The 27,752-nt window shown below is 42.9% G+C and overlaps 1 protein-coding gene across 4 annotated transcripts in view; it reads right to left on the bottom strand.

The window, feature by feature from the left end:
• Positions 1-27,752, bottom strand: part of LOC139295653 (neurobeachin-like) — an 89,616-nt gene that overhangs the window by 42,413 nt on the left and 19,451 nt on the right. For all 4 annotated transcript variants that reach the window (XM_070917874.1, XM_070917873.1, XM_070917878.1 and 1 more), the window contains exons 2-8: positions 16,889-17,120; positions 13,922-14,022; positions 11,676-11,771; positions 11,329-11,450; positions 8,376-8,502; positions 6,894-7,013; positions 5,513-5,659 (exon numbers count right to left, since the gene is read on the bottom strand). In XM_070917874.1, coding sequence (XP_070773975.1) covers positions 5,513-5,659; positions 6,894-7,013; positions 8,376-8,502; positions 11,329-11,450; positions 11,676-11,771; positions 13,922-14,022; positions 16,889-17,120 — 945 coding nt within the window. The remainder of the gene's footprint in view (positions 1-5,512; positions 5,660-6,893; positions 7,014-8,375; positions 8,503-11,328; positions 11,451-11,675; positions 11,772-13,921; positions 14,023-16,888; positions 17,121-27,752) is intronic.

Here is a 27,752-nt window from a genome sequence, read left to right as displayed (position 1 = left end):
CCAAACGACTTGTCCAGAGACGCGTGAGTGTGTGTGTGTGTCTGTGTGTACAAATTCAACACCCAAAATGGAGTCTGCTTAATTGCAGCATGAGCCCTGTGTAAACAACACGGCATTAGCTTAATGAACACAGAGGTAACCCGGGCACTAATTCAATTAGCCCAGAATAAGAGACGGAGAGGGGGAGTGGATGTGTGGGAGAGAGGCACTCAGAGCTCCACATTTATCTTCTCTCTTTGTAGTCTACCAACAGAAAACACAAAAGAGTTCGGACTAAAACAGACACATTATTACGTTATTCAATTTCTGCATATTACATTACATTTGTTCTGCACATAACATGAACTTTTCTATGAGCTGCTAAGCCTTTATCTTGTTGAAATCTAAAATATCTAAATCATGAACTATTTTTCCTGTAATTTTCTTCCTTGAGAGGATATTAGTTCCCTATCCAGTAACACAGAAATACAACTCACACACTTGGGATGGGGAACTGTAAAGAACTGTAAGGCATGTTTAAACAAGGACACCTTGTGTCTTGGCCAGCTTGAAGAAAAATGCTTAATAAAAATCTATTTGTTTTGTCCGTGCAGATATTGTATTATCTATGTCTGCATCTGTCTGTCTGCACAGGTCTGTGGGTCCTTATGTCCTGCAGCGGTGCTGATACACACATGAAGCCCCGCAGATGAAAGGCCAGCGAGTTGCTCTGCCACCCTGTGCAGCAGCTCCAGGCAAAGGGCGCTCTGCCCTTCAAGAGGCTGGGTCCCCAGGTGCCTCGCTCAGCCTGAGTGCGCAGGAAAGCCCCAGGCTGCTCACAGACCTGCAGGCCCGTTTTGTTCTAAACCTTTCATCTGAGTTCTGCTGAAGAAAATGTGCCCAGAGCAGTTTTAACCATGCAGCACAAAATTTCACACTGAAGCAGAGAGCATACAGCACAATGGAGACATCTGAAGAAAACCACCACAGTGTAACATCCTTATCTCTGTCCAGGGGCGGAATACAAATCTACTGTTTTCTAGCACCGTCTTAGCTTTAACTTTCTCCTTCCTTCCAATTAGCAGAATCACTTGTGACACAAAAAGCTTACTTATACTGTATAAACCTATAATCTAAATCTGAAGAACACTTTCCACACACATCTACACACACATTCTCGCCAGCAAAACATTATTTCCACGAGTAACTAATGGCAATTGCATGGAAGGACAGCTTGCCTATGTGTACAGTTTCTGACTTACAGAGAACATATTGCTTTAGTGAAATACAAGAGCGGATGACCCTGTGCTAAAAAGCTTATCTACTACACAATTGTGTTAAAAAGCTTATCCATTAAAAGTAACCTAGAATACTGCAGCCATGTGCAAGGATAATCAATCACAAACACAAATAAATTGCTCTTCGGTTTATTTTGAAGGATAGTGGGCCCTCTGCACAAAAAAAACACTGAATAGCCTGAATGTGAAATTAATACACTTATTAAAATGCACATTTTTTGCAGTGTAAGCTCATTTATTGTGGTGCATTTATGAAGTGTGTGTGTATGTGTACTTGTGCATATGTATAGATGTGGCTGTGTAAATGTGAAATGATGGAGGCAGGAAGCTCAAAGTGTAAAAGAGCTTTGCTGACTCTTTAAAGTATTAAGGGATGTACGGAGGCATTCGACAGGGAGAAGCAGAAACATGCAGGAGTGAAGGAAAGTGCTCATTTTTACATGTGTAAAGCTTCACACAGCTGTGCTTCAACACATGTGTCCTTCACCTGGTTACCATAATACACACAGAGAGTAGAATGAAAGCGACAACTACCGTCTTTGTCACACTTGACAGCTGCAGAGAAGACACTGGCCTGCAGTGATAACAGCACACACACACACACACACACACACACACACATCTACTCCATTCAACTCAACCTGGGCCTCCCTCCATCTCCACACAGTTTGCTGAATGAAGACCAGTCCTCCAAAATGAGCTCTCCAGCATATGACAAAAATGACCTATTTTGGAAAATCATTTAGGTTATTAGATAAATAAATACCTTAATAAATACAAATCTAGGAATCATTTTCAAAACTAAATACAGTACTGATTCAAACTTCGAGTTTGTGATACCAAACATTCATGCAAGAGCGTTGCCTTAATAAAATCTAATCATCTTAAATCTAATTGATCAAAGAATTAGTAAATGACATTCAATGCCAGCTTTTAGGACAGTTATCGATTTTCAGTGTTAAGTCGTTACCAAAATGACCACCTACTGAGCCCTACAAAAATCTGTTTCTAAATATATCTCTAAAAGTTCAATATTAAAATGCACAAAACAAAAAGAATTTCAATGAAACTGACAAATACACACAAGATGCAGAAACACACACGGAGACATACAATACAGGTGTCTCAAATGGTCCATTAATTACGTGTGGCCAGATTGTTGGCAGTGCTCTGCAATGAGGACATCTGGACTCCTGATGAAGAGTGCATCCAGCGACACACTCAACAACACGCGAGTGACGGGACACAGCACACACACACAAAAGAAACCCACAGTGGAGCTTTCTTTTTGACCACAGCCCACACAGATAAACAAGATGTTATGTTCCATCTTCTTCTGTCATTAGGAGATCACGGAAAGTGCTGAACTGCACAAACATACAGACATTCAGTACACACAGCGTGTCGGCCATCATGAGGCACGTCGTGCGAGAAGACCTTGAACACCCTCACTGTGCTGAAGGCTTGCTTAGCGGAGCAAGTAGAGTGTCTGCTTTTTTTGCTCCTCATTACTGAACAGTAACACTGACAGTGGCTGAGACCAAGAGGCTACACACAGCTACACACACATATACACCGTACAGTATACATAGATCCAGTTCTCTTCAACACCGGTTAGGCAATACCCCAGCAGCAGCTTGTCATATATACACATCATCATCTGTGTGAAGTCATGAGAACAAAGACCGGCCTATATTCACATTAAAACAGGAAGCTGTGTGACACAAGCTGAGTCCCACTAGTGTTCTCCTTTAGCCGACCGAAAAACCAGCGCACTCATCATTACAACACCAGCGCAGAGGCTTGCGGCTTTGAAACAAGTGAGCCATTTAATGGTTTCTTCGGGGCATCTGAGAAGCTCATTCTGCGCCATGCAGAGAGGCAATCATCTGCAGATCAGACCCAGGAAACTGTGGGCTGCGGCAGAGAGAGGAATCCCTATGCCTGGCCGAGAAACAGCAAACCCTCAGTACGTGATCATTAGGAGGAACATGTGAGAATCCAGTCTGAAACGGACCTTGTGGTGTGAGAGAGTTTGAGAGCGAGAGGATGATTGTGAGAGAAAGAATAGGCGTGAAACTCACATGTATGATTCAGTGCTTTTACGAGAGACAAAGATAAAAAAAATCTACCGTGTACTCTGCATGTTGTCAACCGCAAAAACAAAAGCACATTTCTGATTCAGTATATACCCTTTCTGAGGAGCTGTTGAAATACCAGCAGCTGTTCGCGCACATCAGCAGCCTCAGATATCCGTGCAGCCTCACGGTGCGGAAATCTTGACAGCTTTGGACACCTTCATAAACAAGCTGTAAGTGGCCTGAGGCGCACAAGTCTGCCAAAACAAGAAGCAGACAGCTGGCAAGGTGTTGCGACATCTCAGCTGTCACCGTTAGCCAGGCCAAAAGGCAGAGATGGTGATTTCTAAAGCTATCAGTGCTCAACACCCAACATTGTGAGGCCTCATTTGAATAATTTTTATTACCACAGGAACGCAGTTCTGTGTCTAGACTCTGGGTTTAAAGGCAAAATCCACCGTTGCACACTTCTGCAAAACTTTGAATTCCAAACATCGATTTGTGATTTCCCAGGAGGTATTTAGTGATAGAGTAGTAATTTACTTTTTCATTGTGCCCCTTTAATCTCAATCTGCTTCATCTATTCGAACTTTATATAGTGATTTTGTTCATTTGCAGGGTTGCATTTATATAAGCTTCAGTCAATTTGTGTGTGAACTTTAAAAAAACAGTTTCAGTGTGGGCATATAAATCTAGGTAGCTAATAAGTGCTCAGAAAATGTGTTTGTAATGGCAGCCTCTCCCCTCGCTCAGATCACAACATGTCTTTCAGCTGCACAACGTTATGATCCACTGTTGAGGATTCAGAATATCTGCCTCTTCTGTAACAGAATTAGAAGTGAACACAGATAGCGGTGATGTTCTGGGTGACAGGAGCTGAATTCATCTAAATGAAAAATGTTCCTACAGCTATTAGATTACCCCAATGAAGACAGCTCCCCTGTCAAAAGCTTGGTTTTGGACAACAAAATTTGTTGCATCGAGGTTATGTGTGAAGCTGTGTTTTACATTTTGATTACCTCTGCTGCCTCTACACTGTATTTCTCTCTGTATTCTTGTTGAGAAAGGGGTCCATCCATGTAACAATACCTGCTTTAGCTACTTTAAAGTGTTGTAAAGTAGATTTTTGCTTCATACATTCATTCCCAACCAGGTGTCCTTGTACTCCAGCAGTTAGTTCTGCAGCTGCCAAAAATAGCAATTATAATTTGATTTAAAAAAATATATATATATACATATATATATTTTATACACACACTGTATATCCACATATTAGGTCAGCTTTAACACCTGAACACTGTATACTGCGATTGAAAGTGTGTTAGCAAGTGAGCAGCAGTTAAAAGTAATGAATAAATGGTGAAATAGCTAAAAATGATGGATAAATGGTTAACATGATAATTAAAATAGAACGTAATGGATAAGTAATGGCAGTTGAAATAGATAACTTCTGGATAAATGGTGAAATAACTATAAGTAATGGATAAATGGTTGAAATAGTTAGCTTACAGTGGATAAACAGTTGAATCAGATATTGGTTAAAAGTAACGTATCTAACACAAATAGATAGCTAAATTAAACAGTTCAAAAATGTATCTTAAAGTAATGGATAAATTGTTGAAAGATTATGGAATATAGTGAAATAGTTCAAAGTAATAAATGATAAATGATTAAAATAGAGCTAAAAGTAACAGATAAACACTTGACAGGGGACAGTAGGGGTACTTGAGCTCATCTGATAGAGTTGTGGAGTTACGTCTAAAAACCCATGTTGGGAACCACTGCTCTAGCCTACGCAAAAAGCAGTACACCTTTCTTCTTTATGTCATAAAACAGAGAACTTGTGCTCCAGCATTAATGCACTATAAGAGGGGAACCTGCAGTATATACATTAACTGACAGCAAAAACCACAAGGGCACCCTGGCACCAACGTACAGGCTACTTCTGCGATTGACAGCCCAAGAATGATTGATGGCCTCAACCACGTCTAGCTGACAATGAGAACGGGTGAAGACAGCATTAAGTAACATTGACAATGCAATCAGGTTGCCAGGATACTCCGCCTGCCAAACGGAGCATGACACTGATGCCCTGTAAAGCGCACAGAGAATATACAGTGTGGCGGGTGCTAAAGCATTACGTGGGGGCCGTCTCACCTTGTATCCTGGGCCGAGTTGGTGAATGGCAAAGATCTGAGCTGGGTTGAGAGCTTCACTGAATACGTAAATGGCTCCCAGCTGACCACAAAACACCCTGTTAGCATCCGCCGTCTCTGATGAACCCAGGAAACACTTGTCGTAGCTCTGAAAAACAGGCAGAACACACACAAAGAGTGACTTATCACATCAAATCACATTTTCAGAGCTTTCTTGCAAACAGGGTTTGGGGAGTAGCATGGCGCTAACATGATTCACTGCAGGCAAGGACGGCAAAAGTGTCCTTTTCTGTTCAGGATCATTTTGGAAGACTTTTTTTACGAATTGTTACATAGTCTATTTAAAGTTAAACAGTAATCGAATTGAACTTGTAAACTGCAGGTACTCCCACAATATCTCTTTTATAGATTGCGTATTTTTCAGTTTGAGGACACATTAAAACCTTCGAGAAGAAATGTTTGTTTAAAGTTTATTGATCTGCACCCAAGAGTCAGTTAATTATTCATTTTCAATCTCTGGTCATAAGTTCAAGTCATTCTGCAGTGGTGAACACAGTGGATGGAGAAAAACAGATGAACTTTTGATAGCTGCTCGTTTCCAACTGCTCTGTTACAACTTTGCCATCACCTGCTATTACATTCTTTCTGTCCACTCGCCTTTCATCCCTCCGAAACCTTTTATCACAATGAGATCTTTACTCTTCTGCTTCTTCAAAGTGATGAAATAAGTTTTATCTTCAGCCTTCGGGACAAAACAAACCCCGATAGCATCAACACATTTTGAGACCTGTTCTTTTAGTCGCTGAATCTATGTTTCTTTTTCTTACGAGTCTTTCGGTGAGCTGCGTGAACTGTAAGACGTTTTACCCCAAGGCCGAGGAATTCCTTGCACAGAGTAACACCAGTCCCTGGTAATTGTAGCAGTGTCAAGAGCCAACCAGGGAAGGAAGTGTAATGAAGGCTCTGCTGTCACTGAGAGGTCAGGCTATCTATCCCCTGCTAAATTGAAAAGTTTGAAGTTGGAGTTTGGGCGAGCTGCGCTGGAACGGGGCCCAAGGGCAACTCTTCCCCAGCTGACGAACGCAGAGGGCAAACCTCAAATGTTTGCCAATATCACAACAGGAAGTGTAAGCAGAGCCAGACCAATACTGGATTTCTGAGGCTGGAACAGAAGCCCTTATTTAGGAGCAAAACTTCTGATAACAACATATGCAAAGAAGATTCAAATTTGAATTTTTTTAATTAGAAGCTCAATATTCATAGCTGACTCCACACACAGCTGTCTCCTACATCTGTGACAGTTTCTGAAGTTTCTTTGTTCTTCGTAAAGATCAGTGCAACAACACAACACACAACAACTGTCCCTCTAAAGGTGCCCTTACATCGTTGGTGTTGACGTGCCAGGCCATATCGCCGTAGGAGACCAGCTGACCGTTGACATAGCAACGGATCTCGGAGTTCCTCCAGCGGTTGTAGATGTGGACGATGCTGATCATGTACCACTGAAAAAAACAAAGAACACATTCAGAAAGAGATGATGAATTAAATCAAAACAAACAAATTCAAATGCAACAATGCACCAAATTAAAATGAGAGTGAATCTTGTTTGTTTTTCCTCAGTTATATTCAAACAGTACACGTGTTTTATGCTGATTGAGGCATATTTTCTGATGTAAACAAAACAGTACTTTATTGTATTTTTAAATGCTGCTCTAATTTATTTCTTCACCCTGACGCACTTGGAAAGGTGTTGCCTCGCCTGCCTTACAGTATCTATACTGTTTGATGTTTTTGTATATTATTTTTGTACATTGCACTGTTGGTGGTGAAATTCATTATATTGACTTCTGTAAGGCAGAACTGTTGAAGCCTGTGGTGAGTGAAATGTATTGTTTGCACCTTTGCACTTGTTATTTAATAAACAAGAACTCAAGAGATTATTGATACGAGCCTCATGCTGTGCAATGATTCATTTTAGATTTTTTGTCAACTACTGTATGTTTGTACTGATATGTTTTTGTCTAGCTTGGTCAAAATCCATGTCTTTCAATACTGAGAATGCTCCCTCTAACAGCATTAGCTCTCTATAAGAAGGTTAGCGAACATGGAAGATTACAACGTGTTAACCTCATTCATTTGTCAGAACTCTCTTCCAAAGCTATCCCTTTGCTCACCTTAATATACCATTAACAGTGTGCATGTGTGCGTGTGCATGTGTGTGTCTTGATTAGAAAACATCTTCCCTGGTGACAATGCACACAGGTTCCCTGGAGGGAAGACTAAAATCGGGAGGAAGACTGCAGGAGGAGGAGGAGGAGAAGCTTGAATTTTTGCTGGTGTATGCATAGCTGGGGAGTGGACAATACTGCACATGCATGCAAGCACTCACACGCACACACACACACACACACGTTAACACATGCACACGATGGAAAAAAGGTTGTGAGACATGGTGACTTATAAATTGATCAAATGGAACCACTGGGAACTTTGTTAGGCAGTGCAGAGATTCTACTGGGTCAGCAAAAACTGCAGAAGGCCATCTCATCAACGTGTGTGTTTGTGTGTGTGTGTGTTTATGTGTGCATTAAAGGGTGTGTGTGTGTGGGCAGGACAGTAGCAAAATGCTGACAGTGCGGTAGAGGGGCACTGTGCAGGCCTTAATTGACACACCTTATCTCCACTCATCAACACTCAGTGAGTGCAAGCACAGAAGAAGAAGAGAGCAGCAACACAGTCCGGATGCTGTCTCATCTTTGCACATGGTTACCAAACTCTGCACCGACTACAAATTATTCACTTGATTGCGTGCGTGTGTGTGTGTGTGTGTGTGTGTGTGTGTGTGTGTGTGTGTGTTTTCTTACCTTGCGGGGTTGGAAATCATATTTCACACAGTGCTGAAAGCCTTTTCCTTTTGACTTCAACGATGTCACGATGAGACAGTTTCCCACAAAGTGAGCGGAGTAACCGATTCCTTTACTGGTGCGAAAACTGCAGGAGAATCAGAAAGAGTTACACTCACTCCAGTTTGTTATTCATTCAAGATCTGTGTTTGAAAAACTCTTAATTAAAACTAATTATGGTACTTCTTAATGAATGATGCTACATTGGATTTTCTGTGTGACTAAATTACATGTTCACCATGGAGTTTCATTAGATTCTAGTGAAACTGAATGAACTGATGTTTTCTAATGGATATTACCAAAACAAACAGTTCAAAAGTAAAATAAATTGCATTTTGACCATGTTGTCTGGTTTGATTTGTCAGACCGGCTTTATTGTGAATAATACATTGTTTTGGTTTCTGCAAGCTACCACTCTAACTGCAAAAGGTCAACTACATCAAAGGAAGTAAACCAGTTTTCACAGATATATTTTTACAAGAAGAAATCCTGCCCACCAAAATACAAGCAGGGCACCTTTTACACTGACATATCGCATTATTTAAGCCAAATACCAGTCACAAAAAGCAGGATTTTAAAGTATTTTCTTTGCAGCAGCACCAGGGGTCCCAGATCACAGGTTTGTGAGGAAACACTACTAATCCCCTTTCCACCATTTTCCCCCAATAATGTTTCTCGTCCCGCACTCATAACCTCCACGTAAAACCCAATCCCTCAGCTAAGCTTCTTCACGAAACAACAAGACACATTTCCCTTCTAAAATAGGCCCAGAAGGATCACACACAGCCCGAAAGCAGATATAAATCCCTCTCAAGTGAATCCCTGCTACACGTTAGGAGTGCGTATAGTGTGTTATCGTGGCCTTCCTGCAGCTGTGGAGGCCTGTATCACACAGGCGGCTGGAGTAGCAGCTGCATCTGGGGGAGGATGATAAGACCTGGGCCAGAGGAGAGGAGGGCACCCTCCCTCTCTCGCCCCTCACTTACCATGACAACCTGACAAACGGTTACTAAGGAAACAGGATTACATCCTGTCACTTTTCATGATCAGAGCTCATCTCTGTGACGGTATCCAGAGAATATATGGGAGCATGTCATCCTTCCTGTAGACGACTAGCTCCCTGATACTTGCTTATACTAGCAAACCTTTCTGTTCATAATGAATCAGACTTTTACTCTGTGAGGGTGTGTGTGTGGGGGGGGGGTGGATGCTGGTTAGCACCACAGAGTGAAGAAGCCAAGCAGCGGAGTAAAGGAGTTCAATTAAATGAAAGGTCAAAGCTAATGAAGCTTCATAGTGGCTAACGGCTTGCACTTACAACACTAACGTCGAGGTCAGGAGGTCCAGAGCTGAGCGACGAGGGGAGGCTTCCCCCAGCAGTACACTCAGAGTGCCCTGACATTTAAAGTTAGATTCTAATTCATTATCTGTTTATCTATTAACTTCCTGTCCGTGTCAATCAGACTGATGAGTTAAATGTTTATCATCTGGTGTGCTTCAGTAGATGAACTCTTGGTAAATTCTGAATAAAAATAAGGCTGAATGTGTTTTTCAGGAAGAAGTTGCAGAAAAGAGACGATTGCTTTAGAAAGTCTTAATCTTGGAGAGATTATTACTTCCAACAAGATGCATTCAACCGTGTGATCACCTCAGTGTCTGTGGCCGCGGATCTTTGGTTGATTGAAACTAGAACACATTAACACTCCCGAGATGGAAAAAATTCAATTTTGGCAGTGCTGAAACAACAGTTCAGTTAACAAAAATGTATTTATTAAGTAATTTCTCAAACAAACATGCCACACGTTAAATGTGAGCTCAAATGTGAGGATTTGTAGCATTTCTTGTAAATTGTGATGGCCTTGTTTCACTATTTTCTAACATTTGATAGGCTAAAAAATTGTTTTACGAATAAAACAATGCTGCATTTGTACGTTTTGCTGATCCTCTGACCTTTGCTTTAGCTCAACCATCAGGCTGAGTTTTCAGTTTTTCAAACCAACACCTAAAATCTGTTCATGTTCAAAGAACTGCGCATGTATATCAGTATTCAATCACCTACTCTGCACAGTGTTAACAGCTAATGTGGGGGACTGTTAGGCCTGAGCCAAAGTCTGCAGTCTATTAAGTGCTTTCTCATACTGTGATTAAGTACAGTGCACTCTCCCTCAACCTGTGTCATTTATGTTCACTTCAGTTAGTTTCTTCTTACTTTAACCAGAATGACTTTTGACACACAGCAGGAATAGGTCTGAAGCTGCTTTATTCAGCTGTGTACTTTTCTGTGCTTGGATCAATAGCCATGGCAGAAGCAAGAGAGACAGTTTGTACGGTCAACAGTGAGAAGTAAAATCTCACTTCTTACACAAAAAGTGCTAGAGACCGTCTTGCGATGGGATCACACCAGCTGCGACGCCCGTCAACATGCTGACGTTCCGACCCATGAGTACTCATACATACTGGGATACAGTGATCCACCACACGCTGACACGGCTGGTAAAAATGTCTTAAATCTGTGCCACTGTCAGTGGAGAAGCTGGTATTTCTGCATCTTTTATAATCTTTTTCTGTATGACAGTTGAAAATGGTGAGTCTACAAAGAAACCCTTCCTCTGTGATATTGAAGAACTGAGACAAAAACACCTTGTTTAGAATTGATGTTTTTGATTCGTTTTCTTCTATTAAACTCCTCTGTAACTGCGCTGGCAAAAATATCGATGTGACGTCGTTGGGTCAACAAAACGGGCAAAGAAATGAAAGATTTAAAGCCAGTCGAAATATTCTGATAGGGCTGAAGTGTTGAAGGATGGATTTCTCATTTAAGTAAAAAAAAAAAAAGTACTTTGAGATGTTTTCAGTCCCAATATCCCATTTGTTGTTATTATGTAATAGTTTCCATTAATGGCGCTCTACTTACCAATAGAGGTACGGTTTGTCTTTATCCACATTGATGTTGTTGAGTGGATCCTGTCTGAACCAAGTGTTGATAGTGAATCCGTTCTGGTAAGGCCATTTGGCAATTGGCGGCAATGCTATGGCCTGGGGGAGGATACACAAATGAGATCAGCCCTTGCCAATCTTTATAGGAATCAATAAGTCACTCAGTCATTACTTCCTTTTCAACATTCAACTCTTTGCACTGGTGGAGCAATCGTGCCAATTAAGATGTGCTGACTGACTGCAAGCACGCCATGAAGGACTCTTCAGTGGGCGCACAAAGAATAAATTAGACAATTTTTCAGGTGTGTGTGTGGTCAGTCTCACCGCTGCACTGCGTCCTGGAAAGTTGAAGAAGGTATCAGGACCATGTCTCTGAGGCATCTGGTTCAACACCGACAAGAGCTTGATAGCATGTCTTGGCTGGAGGAGGAGGAGGAGGAGGAGGAGAGAAGAAAGTGTTTATTATGTGACAGATGCTGACTATCAGAGGCACAGGGGAGAGACTATTAAAAAAAACATGGTGTGACATCACATCTCTACCACAACCGCACAGGATCAATAACACTTCAATCACCTCCACCCTCCCCCGACAACACCTCATCAATACCATGGCGATCCTTAATCGATCTGTCTCTGGAGAGGGCTGAAGGGGGAGGAGAAATTGGAAAAGACGGGGAAATAGGGGCGAGGTGGATGAGGTGGGATGGTTATTGGACAGAAGAGGCACAGAGAGAGAAGGCTGAGGGGATGGATGATGGTCTTGCTATGGACCACTGATCAGTGACCATGGGCTGTTGATGGCGGTTGTCCTGGAGCCTGAGCAGAGGGGAGATTGACGGCAAGGGACGAGCGTATATTGACTTAGCTAGTGGCCACCAGCAGCTGCCAAGGCATCACACAGCCTGAACACCTCGCTAACGCTACAGTGAGCAGGAATGGCTGGCCGAGGAGAAGGTTTAGCCTCACAAAACCATCCTAAATGTCTGCAGCTTGGTTTTAAAACATCCACTCAGAGTCAACTCAACCCAGTGACTCAAAGCTGAGCCAATCAGCAAACTACAGGGAGCAGTTAAGATGATTACAACAAGTAGCACTGTAACTGGAATTTGCACTAAGCACTCCCGACTCTCAACTCCTGAATTAGTCTTAAAGTAAACTTGTAGCTATAAAAGTAAGCATGAATCAGGAAAACAATTTAATTGGATAATTCCGACGAAATTCTACAATAAACAGTGTAACATCGTATTTTGAGTTTGAAAGCCTGAGGCAGTGGAGAGGTTCATGTTGATGTTCAAGTGAGGGAGAAAACGTATTAATCAAACTATTTTCCATTCGCCTGCCAAGTAATTCAGGCCTTCTCCCTCTGACAATAACCACAACCAAAGAAAATGTTTATTATATTTGGCAGCGCACAATAACAAGATTTTCTGGGCCGGCCATGCAAGGGCACAGAAAGTTAGACATGAGTAGATGTGAAGAAGTCTGGTGAAAAAATCTGATAGCAGGGAAGAAGAAAAAAATAGCCTTTGAGCAAGGCATTGCTTGGTGGTTTGTAATAGAAGATGGAGGCTATATGTATATAGATTGTGAGTTTATGGCAGGCTAAATAATACTGAATTTACAGCCTGTTTCATGAGTGTTTCACCTTCACAGCTGATTACGCTGTCAGTGTTTTTTTACCCATCATGGTTCTATACAAAAATAACACAGTCAAACCTCTGTGGCATTAATAACATTGATTACAAGAGAAAAAAAACGCTAAACGTAAGCTAAATTGCCCTTGTCTTGACATACACTCGCAAATCAATCCAAACATAGATGCACACACACACAGATACACACCCATCCTCCATTATTCTAGTCTATTAGCACAACGATCCCATTAAGTCACATCCAGACTAATGACAGGCAAACAAACTCATGCTGTATAATTAATCTACAAAATAAATTTAGCTTCCACAACTATCAATTTTAGAATGCATATGAGAAAAAGTGAAAATGTTTTTAGCAGCAAATAGTCAACGTGATGTCCTGAGTCTCTTCTGATTAAAACAACAATAAAAAGTTCAAACATATACACACATATAATGACACAATAATCATCAATGTACGCATTTTTCCAGAATTAATCTAGAAAATCTAAATAGCTATTGAATCCAATCATGAAAACAAGCAATGGTTAAGTTAACAAAGTCAGACTAGACATTAAAAAAAAATGTCTAATGTATCTGTTACTCTGCTGCCATCAGAGCCACAAAGGGGGTTTTGGATTGAAGCTCCTTCTCCCACCGCAGTGGATGGACTTCCAATGTAGTGTAGCATGAAGCCCATTTTCAGTGACATGTCAATATCCAGTCAGTAATGTCAGTCAGTATGAAATAAAATAATAATTTATGACATAAAACAATATTTAATAATGATGATGTTATTATTTTTTCCACTTTCGGCAGTGTTAGTGTTGGTGCCCAGCACCTACAGAGCACAGGTATGACCCACTGATACACAAAATCTAAAACTCAATATCAATCACTTCAATCAGAGGTTGTTGTTTTAAGTGTCCACCAACTCACCCAGATGCCGTTGTCTCCCCTCAGCATACTGAAGAGCAGCTTCAGCTCCTTGACTGTGATGCTGTAACTGGCCATGACTCCCAGCATGTCCACCAGGAGGTCTGAGAAAACACAGGCAGAGGAAGAAAGTGAGCACAAGAGAGCAGTGTGTGTGTGTGTTTGAAAGGTCCTCTACAGACACTTCTCTGATAAGACATGATGAGGTCATAAGAAAGACACAGTTTGTATACTGTGAGTGTTGAGTAATCTATTATTCAGTGCAGTGTGTTTCATCCACGTACTCAGAGCTCCTCTGCTGCGTATAAAATACATACAGCCTTGAATCTGGAGCAGAGTTGCTGTGCATTGCATTACTCAACACCTTGAATGTGTACACCCAATGTAATTTATTGCAGCATTAGTATATATTGATCTTAATACATCAGGTAATATGACGCCAAACACACTGAGAAAGTGTTAAGTACTCTCAGCTACTAGCTAAACAAACAAAGAGCCATGTAATGCTTCAGCTAATACCGACAACAGTGACATGCTCGCACATTGTGTACATGAGGCTTGTTAATCAAAGTTGATTTGTTATTATACACTGCGTCAATAAACTCCAAGACACAAATGACATACACTGTGGTGGTCTTGGACTCAACGCTGTGTGTCCAGGACTAAAAAGCTGCATTTGTTTTTTCTTTAGAATTTTTTTTAGGGAATTGTTTAACATATTGGGAAATATGCTTATTGCGAGAGTTAGATGAAAAGATTTATACCATTCTCATGTTTTTATGCTAAATATGAAGCTACACCAACAGGCGATTAGCATAGCTTAGCTTAGCTCAGCAGTAGAACTGGAGCAGGAGGAAACAGCTAGTCTGGCTCTGTCCAAAATCTATCAACAGCACCTTATACTAAAACACAAATGTAAAATCAAAAAGACACTTCTTGGCCGGGCTAGTGACTGTTTTCCCCTGCTTCTAGTATTTATGCTAAGCTAAGCTAACTGCCTGCTGGCTTTAGCTTCATACTTAAAATACAGACATTAAGATATCAATCCTCTCATCTAACTCTTGGCAAGAGAGCGAATAAGAGTTTTTCCCAAAATGTCAAACTATTCTTTTACTTTCTTCACATTTTAACAGGCAACAACAACCTGTCAACAACCTCACTAATGCTGCTCAAGTGCTTTTGTTTAATGACTGCATGACATGAAATTGAGGCTTCAAATATATTTCCCTTTCAATATTCAAGCAGATAATTAAAAAGCACATTGTGTTAAAAGATGTTTGTTTAGTCAAAATGACCTTCCTGCCTCATTGACTTTCACTTCACACAGCCACAACAGATCAGTGTGGATATGGCAGAGGTACAGCACAGCCCTCTCAGAGTGAGGCAATCTGCTTACAAAGGCTCTTCTCTCCCATTAGGCCTGCTAGATATGAATAGAGTCTTCCCACAATATTTCATTAACCAGAGCCCAGCGATAGGGAATAAAGCAGAAGGCTAGCTCACTGAGGTGCTTTTGGTATGAGAGGAAAACGCAATACACAATGTCCTAGATTCAAAACCCCTAAGCTCTGTTTTTGGTACGATCAATCCATGTAGGTCATTTTAAATAGTTTTTTAAAAAGTGTTGGAATCGTGGTTCAGAAAGGGAGTCTTTGAGAATTGGCATTAAATTGATTTAAGCGGTACACACGCTGCTGTGGTGAGCAGTAATAAGTCATAGAAGTTATAAAGCATTATCCTGCGGCGGTAGGTAGGACAGAGAGGACACTGGTGGGAGGGAAGGAGAGGACACGCACTCCCAGGCATCATTAAGGGGAAGTCAAGGTCAATATGGTCATGTAAAGAGATGGCTGTGTATGTGCTATTTTGCAATCAAGCCCTCCGTACGAATCGCAGCACGCACAGAAACATACTGATGTCATTACTCTGCTTCTGCTGCAGCAGCGGGTTGTTGATATGGAAGTCTGACTGCAGGGCAAACATACATTGCACACATGAAATAGTTCTATGACAAAGAAAGATTCAGAGGTCAGTGAAAGAAATCTTCAACTATCGGTTCTGAACTTTAAGAAAAAATACAATGTAAGGGATGAATGGTCCAAAATAAACAATATAATGTCAGCTTCAATAGAGTTCAACATTCATACACTGTAGGAGAAACAGAGATGATAATTTTGCTACCAGAAGCAGCTTAAATACACAAGAATGCAGTCTTGAGACATGCTATGTTGTCAACATGGCATGCTGCTTCCACTCTGTCCTTTCTATGGCATCACAATTGTTTTTCCACCTACACATACAACCCACTGCTGAATGCAGGAGCTCTTTGTGTGATTCTGAACGGCACTTGTAGGAAAATCACTGCCCATGTGAAATCACTACCTAGGCCAAAGTATGTTGAGGATAAGAGGGAAAATTAAATAAACCTTCACAACACCAGTTCTTTGTCCTCACGCAACATCATAAATTGATGATATAAGAGTGTGAGGATATGTCACAGTGTTTATGTGAGCGTAAAGATTCTTTCTGTGTTTCTATACATGGAGTTGTTTGCCCTTGTAGTCCACTAGCTATGCTTTCAACATTTGCAGTAAAACTCTGATAAAAGGTCTATTTTTGATTCAATAATGTATATACTGTACAAAATAATGTTAGAAGAGTAATTAATTAACATTTAACTGAAAGTAAAGATATATGAAGATCAACATCTGCAACATCATCAGCTATCTTTCGTGTGTGTTATGCCGGTAATCATCATTTATCAAGTTTCAGGGGAATTGTGTTGTGTTGTTATGATCATACTGTGTCATCCTTTTACCGGTTGTCCATTTTATGATTCCTAGCAAACCAAAAAACAAAATGACTTAAAAGTTTTGTTTGCATGGAAAGTGGAAATGTATTGATTGTGTACACATCTGCCATATCCCAATATACAGTATATTGATATTGAAAAAATACTTGTTCAGTCACCTGCGATCATGTCGTCCACAGTGCTCATCTTGAGCAGCACCTGCTGGATGAGGCCGACCTCAGTGCTGGTCTGCAGGTTGCGCACGCTCTTGCGGAGGATGGCGGTGAACATGCTCCAGATCTCGGCCTGGCACGTCACTTCACAGTGAGACAACAGCTCCACCATGCAGCCAATGCTCTCCGCCTCCTGGATGATGAAGTTCATCTCCAGGTCAAACTCGCCGCCCACCAGCTGTGGGAGGATGAGGGTGAGGGAGAGGGAGGAGGAGGAAGACGGGAAGGGGAGGAGGGAGGCAGGGAAGGGCAGGGAACCAATGTTGGGGAAGGCGGACAGTGGAAGTGTTAGGATTGGGGACAGGAAAAAGGGGGGGAGGGTGATGAAGCAAGTGGGAGGAGAGAGTGAACAAAAACAGAGAATGATTTACTGAAGCATTTAACCTTTTGTCTGTAGGAGAGGTAAGTCTGGCATCTGATGGATGCTGATTGTGGCTAGGAAAGCATTTCTTCTGCCGGAGGCCGCACATACTGCAACAAATAAATGTCCTTCATCTGTGCGCACACACACACACACACACACACGCTATCTCCTCTTCTGCTCCCTCTCTAATGTGAGGAGCGCAGCACTCTCCTCTGTGAACTACAATCACTCTCAAACTACAGCAGGCATAAAAATGGCCCCCTCCACTGTCACACATAACCACGCAAGCACACGCAGATGCACACACAGACACTGATAAATACACATTTCAGTCCCTGTCCTCTCAGATAGCATTAGTCAGAGGACACCATACTTTTAAAATCGAGTGCAAATGTTCTGTCTCTTAATGGCTGGTGCACTATAATTACTTGTGATGGTACAGCCATCATATCACTGTGCCTCACATGCACACACACACACACACACACACACACACTCATGCGCCACATGAACACAAGCATACCCACGCAGTTCATCCTCAGCATTCTACGCTATCCAGGAAATGGTAGCCATAGCAACCAACAAGCTAAGAGAGCACCATTGAGGTTGTTAAATCAGATGGAACAGAAACATGCAGTAGGTGATGAAAAGGTAGCAGACGAAAGATTACGAGCAGAAATGAAGAATAGGATAGACACGACTGTAACTACGGTCTTTGCACAGACAGAGAGAATGAAAATAACGGCTAACTCGAGTACAGTCGGTGTGTTTCACAACGAGATGAAAAGGAGAGAGTGGTCCCCAGATATCTGCATCCTGAGGAGAACGAGGGGATACGAAGTGGCGGCGTCAGTGAACGACAGCGTTAGGGTCAATGTGCACCCAGTCAAAAATGAAAACTGAATCTGCATTGCGTTCAAGAAATGATTTCGTCTTGATAATTCATTCTGCATGTGATTAAACAACCTTTAAAGAAAAAAACTACTCTAAATAGGGCTGGGAATTAATCTAATATTATTGTCTGTGCACTCTCAGTTAACTCGTATCTTAATGAGATGTTTGTGCTTGATCATGAGCTTGATTTAATTTATTGCATAGTAGTGAAACACATTGCTGGCTTGAAAATCAACAACTGAGGTGTCTCCATGACAACTGAGCAAACTCCATCTGTTGATGAAGACCGTGAGATGTGGTTGAAAGCCCTGGGAAAAGCTATTTTGTCAAATCAATTTTACAGTTTTCTATATGATATTACCCTCATTTGCTATATCTATATATGATATGTACAGACAGTATATAGATATATAATTCATGTCATGATATTCATTTCAGGCCTTTTAGAAATTCAAAGTGAAACTTTTGAAATAAGAACAACATGGTTACAAATTTGAATTTAAAATACACTCTTGCTAAATTCAATACACTCAGGGGTTTTGCTGCTACAACCTCTCTTGGTTTGGTATTACCTTATGGATCATGGATGCTAGTGTAAGCTAATGTAGCAAACTTTAGCAAACTAAATATCTGATTCAATTCACTGACGGAGTGGAAACCAGAAATATTGCGAAAAATGTTTTACACTACACGCCTAATATTCGCATAAAAGTAGTGGATGGAATCAGACATTCATGCGTATTTTCTTTTGTAGATTTTCTGAAAAATCTGTTAACATTTGTGCTACATTTGGGTGGAAACTTGACTATGGTCTTGTCTTAAAGAAACTGCAGGGGTTTGGATTTAATTGAAATAAAACTGATCCCAAAACTGATGCATGCTGGAGCACCTCGCAAGAAAAGAAGATCGGAGACAAAGGACGGTCTCTTCGATGTGGCCATGTATAATATTGACATAAAACGGAACATTACCTGCAGTGATCATTAGCAACACAGGCATTTATTACATGATGGCCCATCGACAGCCACTTCTCACAAAAGATTAAGGGTTAGGCCTTGTAAGCCGTTGCTCCTTTCTTGCTTTAAGTTTCACTAATGTCACCTTGTGATTGATCAGGTTTTAGATTTAGGGCTCTGTCGTTAAAACAACTCCTATTCAAGTGTACAATCTCCATGTTCTTCTACCTGCTTCTCATCCCTTCCCTCTCTTCGGACAGACTAACTGCCTCTCATTTATCACGCTCATTCTGTCCCGTTCTCTCTCCTCTCTCCCATTGAAGTGAATTGATCCAGTGCACTCTGTGAACGCCAAGATGGCGCCGCGGATGGCTGCCTCGGTCTGTTGGAGCGCATTGTTTTGCCTTGTTTTGTTTGTAAACAGTGTTTTTTGTTTTGGTTCACGGAGCTCTTTCACCAGAGAAGAGCTCATGAACATCAGGGGAACATCTCCAGTGGATTTGTTTCCCGAATTTCTGGCACCTTTAACTGCTTTATGGGACATTCTGGTCAAAGGTGCTCTCACCTTTGCAGCTCAACGCCGACGTAGAGGGAAACGTGCCGGTGCGCTCGTGCGTCTTCGCCGGCGAGGACAACGCACACCGCTACCCGGAATATTTCTCTCTAACGTGCGCTCACTGGGGAATAAGATGGACGAACTCCAGCTGCTGATGAGGAGAAACAAGGACTTTTATTCATCTGCTGTTTTGTGCTTCACGGAGACATGGCTGGGGGAAAGAACTCCCGACGCGGCGCTGCAGCTGGACGGATTCCAGCTACTCCGAGCGGACCGCGACGCGCAACTCTCCGGCAAAACAAAGGGTGGAGGTATTTGTTTCTACATCAACAGCAGCTGGTGTAACGACGTGACAGTGATCCGACGGCATTGCTCTCCTTCCCTGGAAACCTTTTTCATAAACTGTAAACCATACTACTCCCCCCGTGAGTTCGCTTCATTCATTCTGGTCGGTGTTTACATTCCACCGGAGGCCAACGTGCAGGACGCACAGCGCGCACTCGCCGATCAGATACTGGAAACGGAGCGGACCAACCCGGACTCCTTAGTTATTGTCCTCGGTGACTTTAACAAAGGTAATCTCAGACATGAACTCCCCAAATACAAACAGTTTATTAAATGCCCCACCAGGGAGGGGAACACTCTGGATCACTGTTACACCACAGTCAGTAACGCTTTTCACGCCGTCACCCGCGCTGCACTGGGACACTCTGACCACGACATGGTCCACCTGATTCCCACATACAGGCAGAAATTAAAACTTTCTAAGCCTGTTGTGAGAACTTCGAAGAAGTGGACTAGTGAAGCTGCAGAGGACCTGAAGGCGTGTTTGGACTGTACTGACTGGGATGTTTTCAGGACTGCTACCAACAGTCTGGATGAGTACACAGAGGCTGTGACTTCATATATCAGCTTCTGTGAGGACTGCTGTGTACCAACTCGGACCAGGGTGAGTTACAACAACGACAAACCCTGGTTCACAGCAAGACTGCGACAGCTGAGGTTGGAAAAGGAAGAGGCGTTTAAGAGTGGCAACAGAGCAGAGTTTAAGGAAGCCAAGTACAAGTTTAGCAAGGCGGTGAGGGAAGCTAAACGACTGTACTCAGAGAGACTACAAAACCAGTTCTCCTCCAACGACTCTGCTTCTGTGTGGAGGGGGCTCAGGCAGATCACCAACTACAAGCCAAGAGCCCCCAACTCTGCTAACGACCGACGCCTCGCCAACAGCCTCAACGACTTCTACTGTCGTTTTGAAAGACAATGGGACAGTCCTGACACCATCCCCCACACCATCACCCACCAGCTCCAGCCCAACAGCCCCAACCCCCTCATCACACCTGGGGCTGAACTCTCACACCTCCTACCACCGCAGCTGCCCCCCACAGCGCCCCCCACTCCTCCAGCATCAACACCTCTGTCTGTCCTTGAAAGAGATGTGAACAGGCTCTTCAAGAGACAAAACCCGCGTAAAGCTGCTGGACCAGACTCCATCTCCCCATCCTGCCTGAAGCGCTGCGCCGATCAGCTGTCTCCGGTGTTCACGGACATCTTCAACACCTCACTGGAGACATGCCACGTGCCAGCCTGCTTCAAGGCCTCCACCATCATCCCTGTCCCCAAAAAACCAGGGCCCACTGGATTAAATGACTACAGACCCGTCGCCCTGACCTCTGTGGTCATGAAATCATTTGAACGCCTGGTTTTGTCCCACCTCAAATCCATCACAGACTCTCTGCTGGACCCCCTGCAGTTCGCCTACAGAGCCAACAGGTCTGTAGACGACGCCGTCAACCTGGCTCTACACTACATCCTCCAGCACCTGGACTCCGCAGGATCCTATGCCAGGATCCTGTTTGTGGACTTCAGCTCTGCCTTCAACACGATCGTCCCGGCTCTTCTTCAGGACAAGCTCTCCCAGCTCAACGTGCCTGACCCCACCTGCAGGTGGATCACAGATTTCCTGTCTGACAGGAAGCAGCACGTGAAGCTGGGGAAACACGTCTCTGACTCGCGGACGATCAGCACCGGCTCCCCCCAAGGCTGCGTTCTTTCTCCTCTACTCTTCTCCCTCTACACCAACAGCTGCACCTCCAGTCACCAGTCTGTCAAGCTCCTGAAGTTCGCGGACGACACCACCCTCATCGGACTCATCTCTGGAGAGGATGAGTCTGCCTACAGGTGGGAGATTGACCATCTGGTGACCTGGTGCAACAGCAACAACCTGGAGCTTAACGCTTCAAAGACAGTGGAGATGGTTGTTGACTTCAGGAAGAGCGCAGCCCCACCCGCCCCCATCACCCTGTGTGACTCTGCAGTGGACACTGTGGAGTCCTTCCGTTTCCTGGGCTCCATCATCAGCCAGGACCTCCGGTGGGAGCTGAACATCAGCTCCGTCATCAAGAAAGCCCAACAGAGGATGTACTTCCTGAGGCAGCTGAGGAAGTTTAACCTGCCACAAAAAATGCTGGTTCACTTCTACACTGCCATCATAGAGTCCATCCTCACCTCCTCCATCACCGTCTGGTACGCTGCTGCCTCCACCAAGGACAGACGCAGACTGCAGCGTATCATCCGCTCTGCAGAGAGGGTGATCGGCTGCAACCTTCCATCTCTTCAGGACCTGTACTCCTCCAGGACCCTGAGGAGAGCAGGGAAGATCGCTGCCGACCCCTCCCACCCCGGACACCATCTGTTCGACCCCCTCCCCTCTGGCAGGAGGCTGCGGTCCATCAGGACCAAAACCTCCCGCCACAAAAACAGTTTCTTCCCCTCTGCAGTCAACCTGACAAACTCTCACTGACCCCCCCCCAGAACACAAACACAAGCTATACGTTATATTAACGTACATCACCCCTGTCCCCACTGCGTTACATTAACGCACCCACCCCCTACTGGACACTTTATCTGGACACTTTACTTTATTCTGGTCACTGCACTGTTGTTATTTATCTTATCTAATTTTTTTTTTTATTTTTATTTTTATTCTTATTCTTATTTTAGCTTTTATATTCTACTTATTTGTTATCAAAACAATAGCACCTTCAGACCACAGCAAATTCCTTGTAATGTATGTTACTTGGCAATAAACAGTTTCTGATTCTCTCTCTGAATCTCTGATTCTGAACGCACTAGCACAGATTAGAGAGGACCCCTGAACAAGGCATGGAATAAAAGGAGGAAGAATTAATTCATCCCACATAGAATTTTCCCCTCTCCTCTGAGGTTCCCAATTATAGAGCTCGCTGGGGACCACTGCGTCCTACAACATCTACATAACCTGCCAGTCTAAAGATGCTCGATAAACCACGCAACGGAAGCTTAAGGGGAGACAGCGCAGATAGTCTTTGTAGAAACTTGCTAGCAGATACACAGCAACTTGAACACGGAACCCCACGCAGCCCGAGGGCATACCTACACATGTACAGCACAAGCATAATCTCTCCATGCTCACACTTCCCACCCGTGTGCAGAACATCCCAGCAAGATGAGAGGGGTGATGCAAACGGTGGCAACAAATTGGGTCTCGTGACCAACAACACAGAGAAAAAGCAGGGTGAGGCGGGGGGAGGGGGACGACTAGGAAGTGCCCAGATAATTATTATCTATCCTCCACCAGAAGCAACATCTGGAAAGGCAACTAAAACCTGGGTGACACTGCCAAGAGCCGCCTGGACCAACAACATCAGGTGATATGAAGAGGGAAGGACAGTCAGACAGAGAGAGATGGAAAGAAGAAAGGATGTGGGAGAAAATATTCAATGTGAAAACGCTCACATCAAATGTATGTTCTCCATTTCATGTGGCTTCCATAAAAATGATAGACGCTTGAGCATTTCCGCGCAAATGATTTGCTCGAGTAGGGCTTTTAATTGATGTATAAATAAACACGCTGACTAGAAGGCAATAAGGTTGATCACGAGCAGCTTGAGCACCCTTGAGCGCACTCAAGCACCATCATTGTCGCCACCATGCACGCAGACAAAAGATTGCTAATTAGTTTTATGAGGGAACATGCTTCCTTTGCATAAACACTCTTAACCTTGAATCTCTTTCTTCACCCCACTCAGCGTGTCCACAATGTCAGTTCCCATCCATCGTCTTTGCTTCATAAACCCACTGGGAAAGTTCTCACAAAGGGACGAGTAATCACATCAATGAGAACGCACATGAGGCCTCTACTACCCCGACACGTACCCTGGTGGTTAAAGGACGCACACACATGAACAGGGACCCGCATTATGCCACACGCCTCAGGATAAAGGGGCTTGGCAGTGCCACCCTCCCCCCTGTCCTCTGAGGCAATGTGAGCACTGACCTCACTGTCTTCTTGGCAACTTGTCGAGGACGTTTGTTTTGGCAGCATTATGACAATGATTGCTCCCCAAGTGTACGGCTCATGTTCCATTCACAAAAAAAAATATCAGCACGGAAACGAACGGGTGAGTCAAACAACCTGTCATCATGCAGTTGCTAAGGAAGTGACAACCTCTTTCCCACGGTCGATGTTCCAATGGGTTTTATGGAAATTTTGCAGGTAAACACTTGAGGCTGGATTGTGTTTGTGCTGATGCATATGAATGTGTTCTATATATATAATATAATTTTGTGCTCACATTGGACATAAACAAAACACATTCAGCATTGAACACATTGAAATATAATATTCCCCTTGTGTTATGACTGGAAAGAAAACTTAATTTCTTGCTTCAGAGTATGTTATGTTTAACCTTGAAACACTTCCAGGAGCAGTCTGAAATGTAAGAATATCTCCCACTGAACTTATCACTGATGACTAATCTCCTCATATTGTGGACTATTTATGGGTCTGCCAGACACCACTCTTTCTCCCTTTTTCACTCTTTGTTTGTGGTTATTATAAAAGTTTCATTTCTAAAAATGCTTTATTTTGTGATAGGTTTAGGCTTATGTGTTACCTTTCCTCCCTGTTCCTTCATTTCTAATTCTGCCCTGACCAGCTTTGCAGTGCTGCTCTTTCAGTCCCTGAGGGAAGCTGGCCCTCAGCTTGGCATCACTCTGGCTGTGTCAGGGAGGTGGGAGTTTGAGGAGGGTAGGGGGTCAGTGCCAGGAACGTCTTCACACCACAAAGAGCTTATATGAGCAGCCACCTCGACCAGCCAAAACCAGCTTTCATAAGAGGTTGGTAAAACAAACACTCCCTCTGTCCATCTGACCCTTTCTCACCAGCCACACTGCTCAGAAACAGTCCTGAGGCCCAAGGGCCTTTTTCACTGAAGACATTTTGACATATCACAGTGGGAATAACAGGTGTGAATGTGCTGGCTCATTGTCACGTCAATAGAACAGAGCCACCATTAATGTTATTAGTAACATCTGTCAAAAATGTCTGCTGTGAAAAAAGGCCTATTCTACATTGTTATCCCAACAAGTCTTACTTAAACAACAAAATAGGTCACTTGTCATTGCCTTCAAAAATGACTTATATAGCTGTTAAGTTGATATAGTCAACTTGTTAGTACACAACTTCTTATTTACACATCCAGCAGTTACAGAGCAACATTATCGTTCATTTGGTGTCGTGTTTCTGTCCATCTGATGGAAGTCCAGTGTTCACTCTCTAGTAGCTCTTTCTTTGGTCTCTACCGACTCCCACAAGTAATATCTGGCTCTTTAGCTGCTAAATGCTCCACTTTGTTCACCAGATAGTAGTTAACGTTTTCTGGGTTGGGTTTTTAGAGCTTTTGCACTGAAAACAACGCTATAATAGCAGTGAGAGTGAACCAAAACATTATAGCTGCAGGCCAGACAGTTAAACAATGAGCTGAAACTCAGCATAAAGCTGTGTAAAGCCAAGGGGAGCAGATAATTCTCCGTAGGTTCATCACTATGAACACTATCAACTTGTCTCTCAGAGGTTTTGCGGCACTATAGCAACGTCACACTACTTGTGCATTTGCTCCTGTGAAAGGACAGTGATTATTTGTAAAACCACAAGAGATCTCTTGTCAAAACACTTTTGACTTTTATGGTGAGGACAGTCTCTGTTATCCTGTATGTCTGAAAAAGTAGAGCAATTCACTGGGACTGTTGGAAATGAGCATTCAGCTCCCTGGGGTTTGCTCATGCAGAAAATATAGCCATGCTGACTTTTTATTTTTACAAATACACGTGTTTATTTTGTAGCAGAAACGGGGGGTTCACCAGGTAATTTGTCAAGTTACATGAACATTTTAAATCTGAAAAAGGAAAAGAAAAGCACAGGTGTTACTAATAACATTAGCAACAGCTCAGTTCTATTCATGAGTCCCAGTAAGACATGACAGGGTGACAGTGAGCCAGCATTACCAGGACCCTGAAATTGAAGCAGCTAAATGGAATTCAGCCATCACTAATTTTTATTATTTATACCAGTGCTTTTTCCTTATGTACATGTTGACAAATGTCTTCAGTGAAAAACGACTATTTCTCACACTGAAACAAGGGTTATTTCTTGTATGACAGTAAAATAAGTACTTCACCATAGTGTTGTGTTGCCTTTTATTTATACTGCTGGTTTTAAACTAATTAGTTTAGCCTTTAAACACCACTTTCTCAGTTGCATTCTGAGAGGCGCTACATTAATTAAAATTATCATTATTTAACTGAAAACGATCTCTCACAGACCCACCAACAGCCCATTATGTATTGCTGCGGTGGCACATCAAATGAGCCATTACGCTGGCTGATTACTATGACTGACTGTTGAATATTGCATGACTCTCAAGGCCAAAGCTGGCAAAAGAGGCACCTGTTGCTCATTACAGTTGTCAGAGATGACAGGTCAGAGAGGCGAGTGGACGGTCAATAGCCACCTCCTCTGCCTCTGCACATTCAATTGAGCCTTTGGAGCTGGCATCATCAATATGCAACTTCAAAGCCTCTGGGAGTGCGCTGGAGAGGTGCGGGCATGTGTGTTTGTGTGTGTGTGTGTGTGTGTGTGTGTGTGTGTGTGTGAGAAAGAGTGTGTGTGGCTCATTACTCATTTGTGTCCCCTGAGTGAGTCGCGGCCATTCAGTCCCTTTGTGCACTGAGCGAGTGAGGAGACGAGAGGCCCATCTAGACATGAGATCACAGATTATACACTTAACGCTTCGCCAAGAGGGCTCGACGGAGCGCAGGAGAGCAAAATTGACGGAGAGTGAGGAAAAAACAGGGAGCGAGAGAGGGAGAAAAACAAACAAGAGAATGAACGGTGTGGACCGCAAAGGGGCAAGAGGAAGCAGATTGGACAGAAGAGAAAATAGTGACGAGAAAGTGTGTGTGTGTATGTGTTTGAGAGAGCGAGAAAAAGAAAATGAGGGCAAGACAGCGGCTGAATGCTATTGTGCTTTCTTATCAGAATGGCGGAACGATTTTAGTGCCCACAGCCTTACAATGTGCAGTGGAGGGTTTAGTGCCTCGATGATGACCATAGCAAATCTCTAAAAAGATATGGATTATGCTGGAGCTAAACTGGCCACTAAACACTCAATAATCCACATTCTGTTTTCTGGGTGACCTCATTTTTTTGTAAACAGCATTGACAAGAGCAGCGGTTAATTTCATCATAGGCTCAGATTCAGGATAAATTTCTCATAATCTTGGTTTTCCAAGGCTTTAGGTTGAGGATCTGTGTGGGCTCACTGGCTTCAAAACCAAGGGTGACAAAAATATTAAGAGCAAAAAAATATGTATTGTTATAGTAAAAGTCATGGAGGCACTGAAACGATTGGTTGGTTAATGGATTAGTCGATCCACAGAAGATTAATCAACAATTCTGATAATCAAATAATGGTTTAGGTCATCTTCTTGGGGATTAGCTACTTGTCATTGTGTCACATGATATTAATCTGAATATCTTGGACTGAAAGTCAGACAAACCATTATTTTGAATATGCTATCTTGCGCTTTAAAGCTTCTCAAATGTGAGGAGTTTTGCTGTGCTTTGTTTTATATCATTTTTAATTGAATATGTAGATCAGACAAAACAAGCAATCTGAAGACATCATCTTGGGCTAAAAAAACAATCATGAGATGAATGGC

Source organism: Enoplosus armatus, chromosome 13 (genome assembly GCF_043641665.1).
Source record: "Enoplosus armatus isolate fEnoArm2 chromosome 13, fEnoArm2.hap1, whole genome shotgun sequence".
In the NCBI taxonomy this organism is placed as follows: Eukaryota; Metazoa; Chordata; class Actinopteri; order Centrarchiformes; family Enoplosidae; genus Enoplosus; species Enoplosus armatus.
The sequence above is the reverse complement of the archived record's forward strand: the minus strand, read 5'-3'. Positions and strand labels throughout refer to the sequence as shown.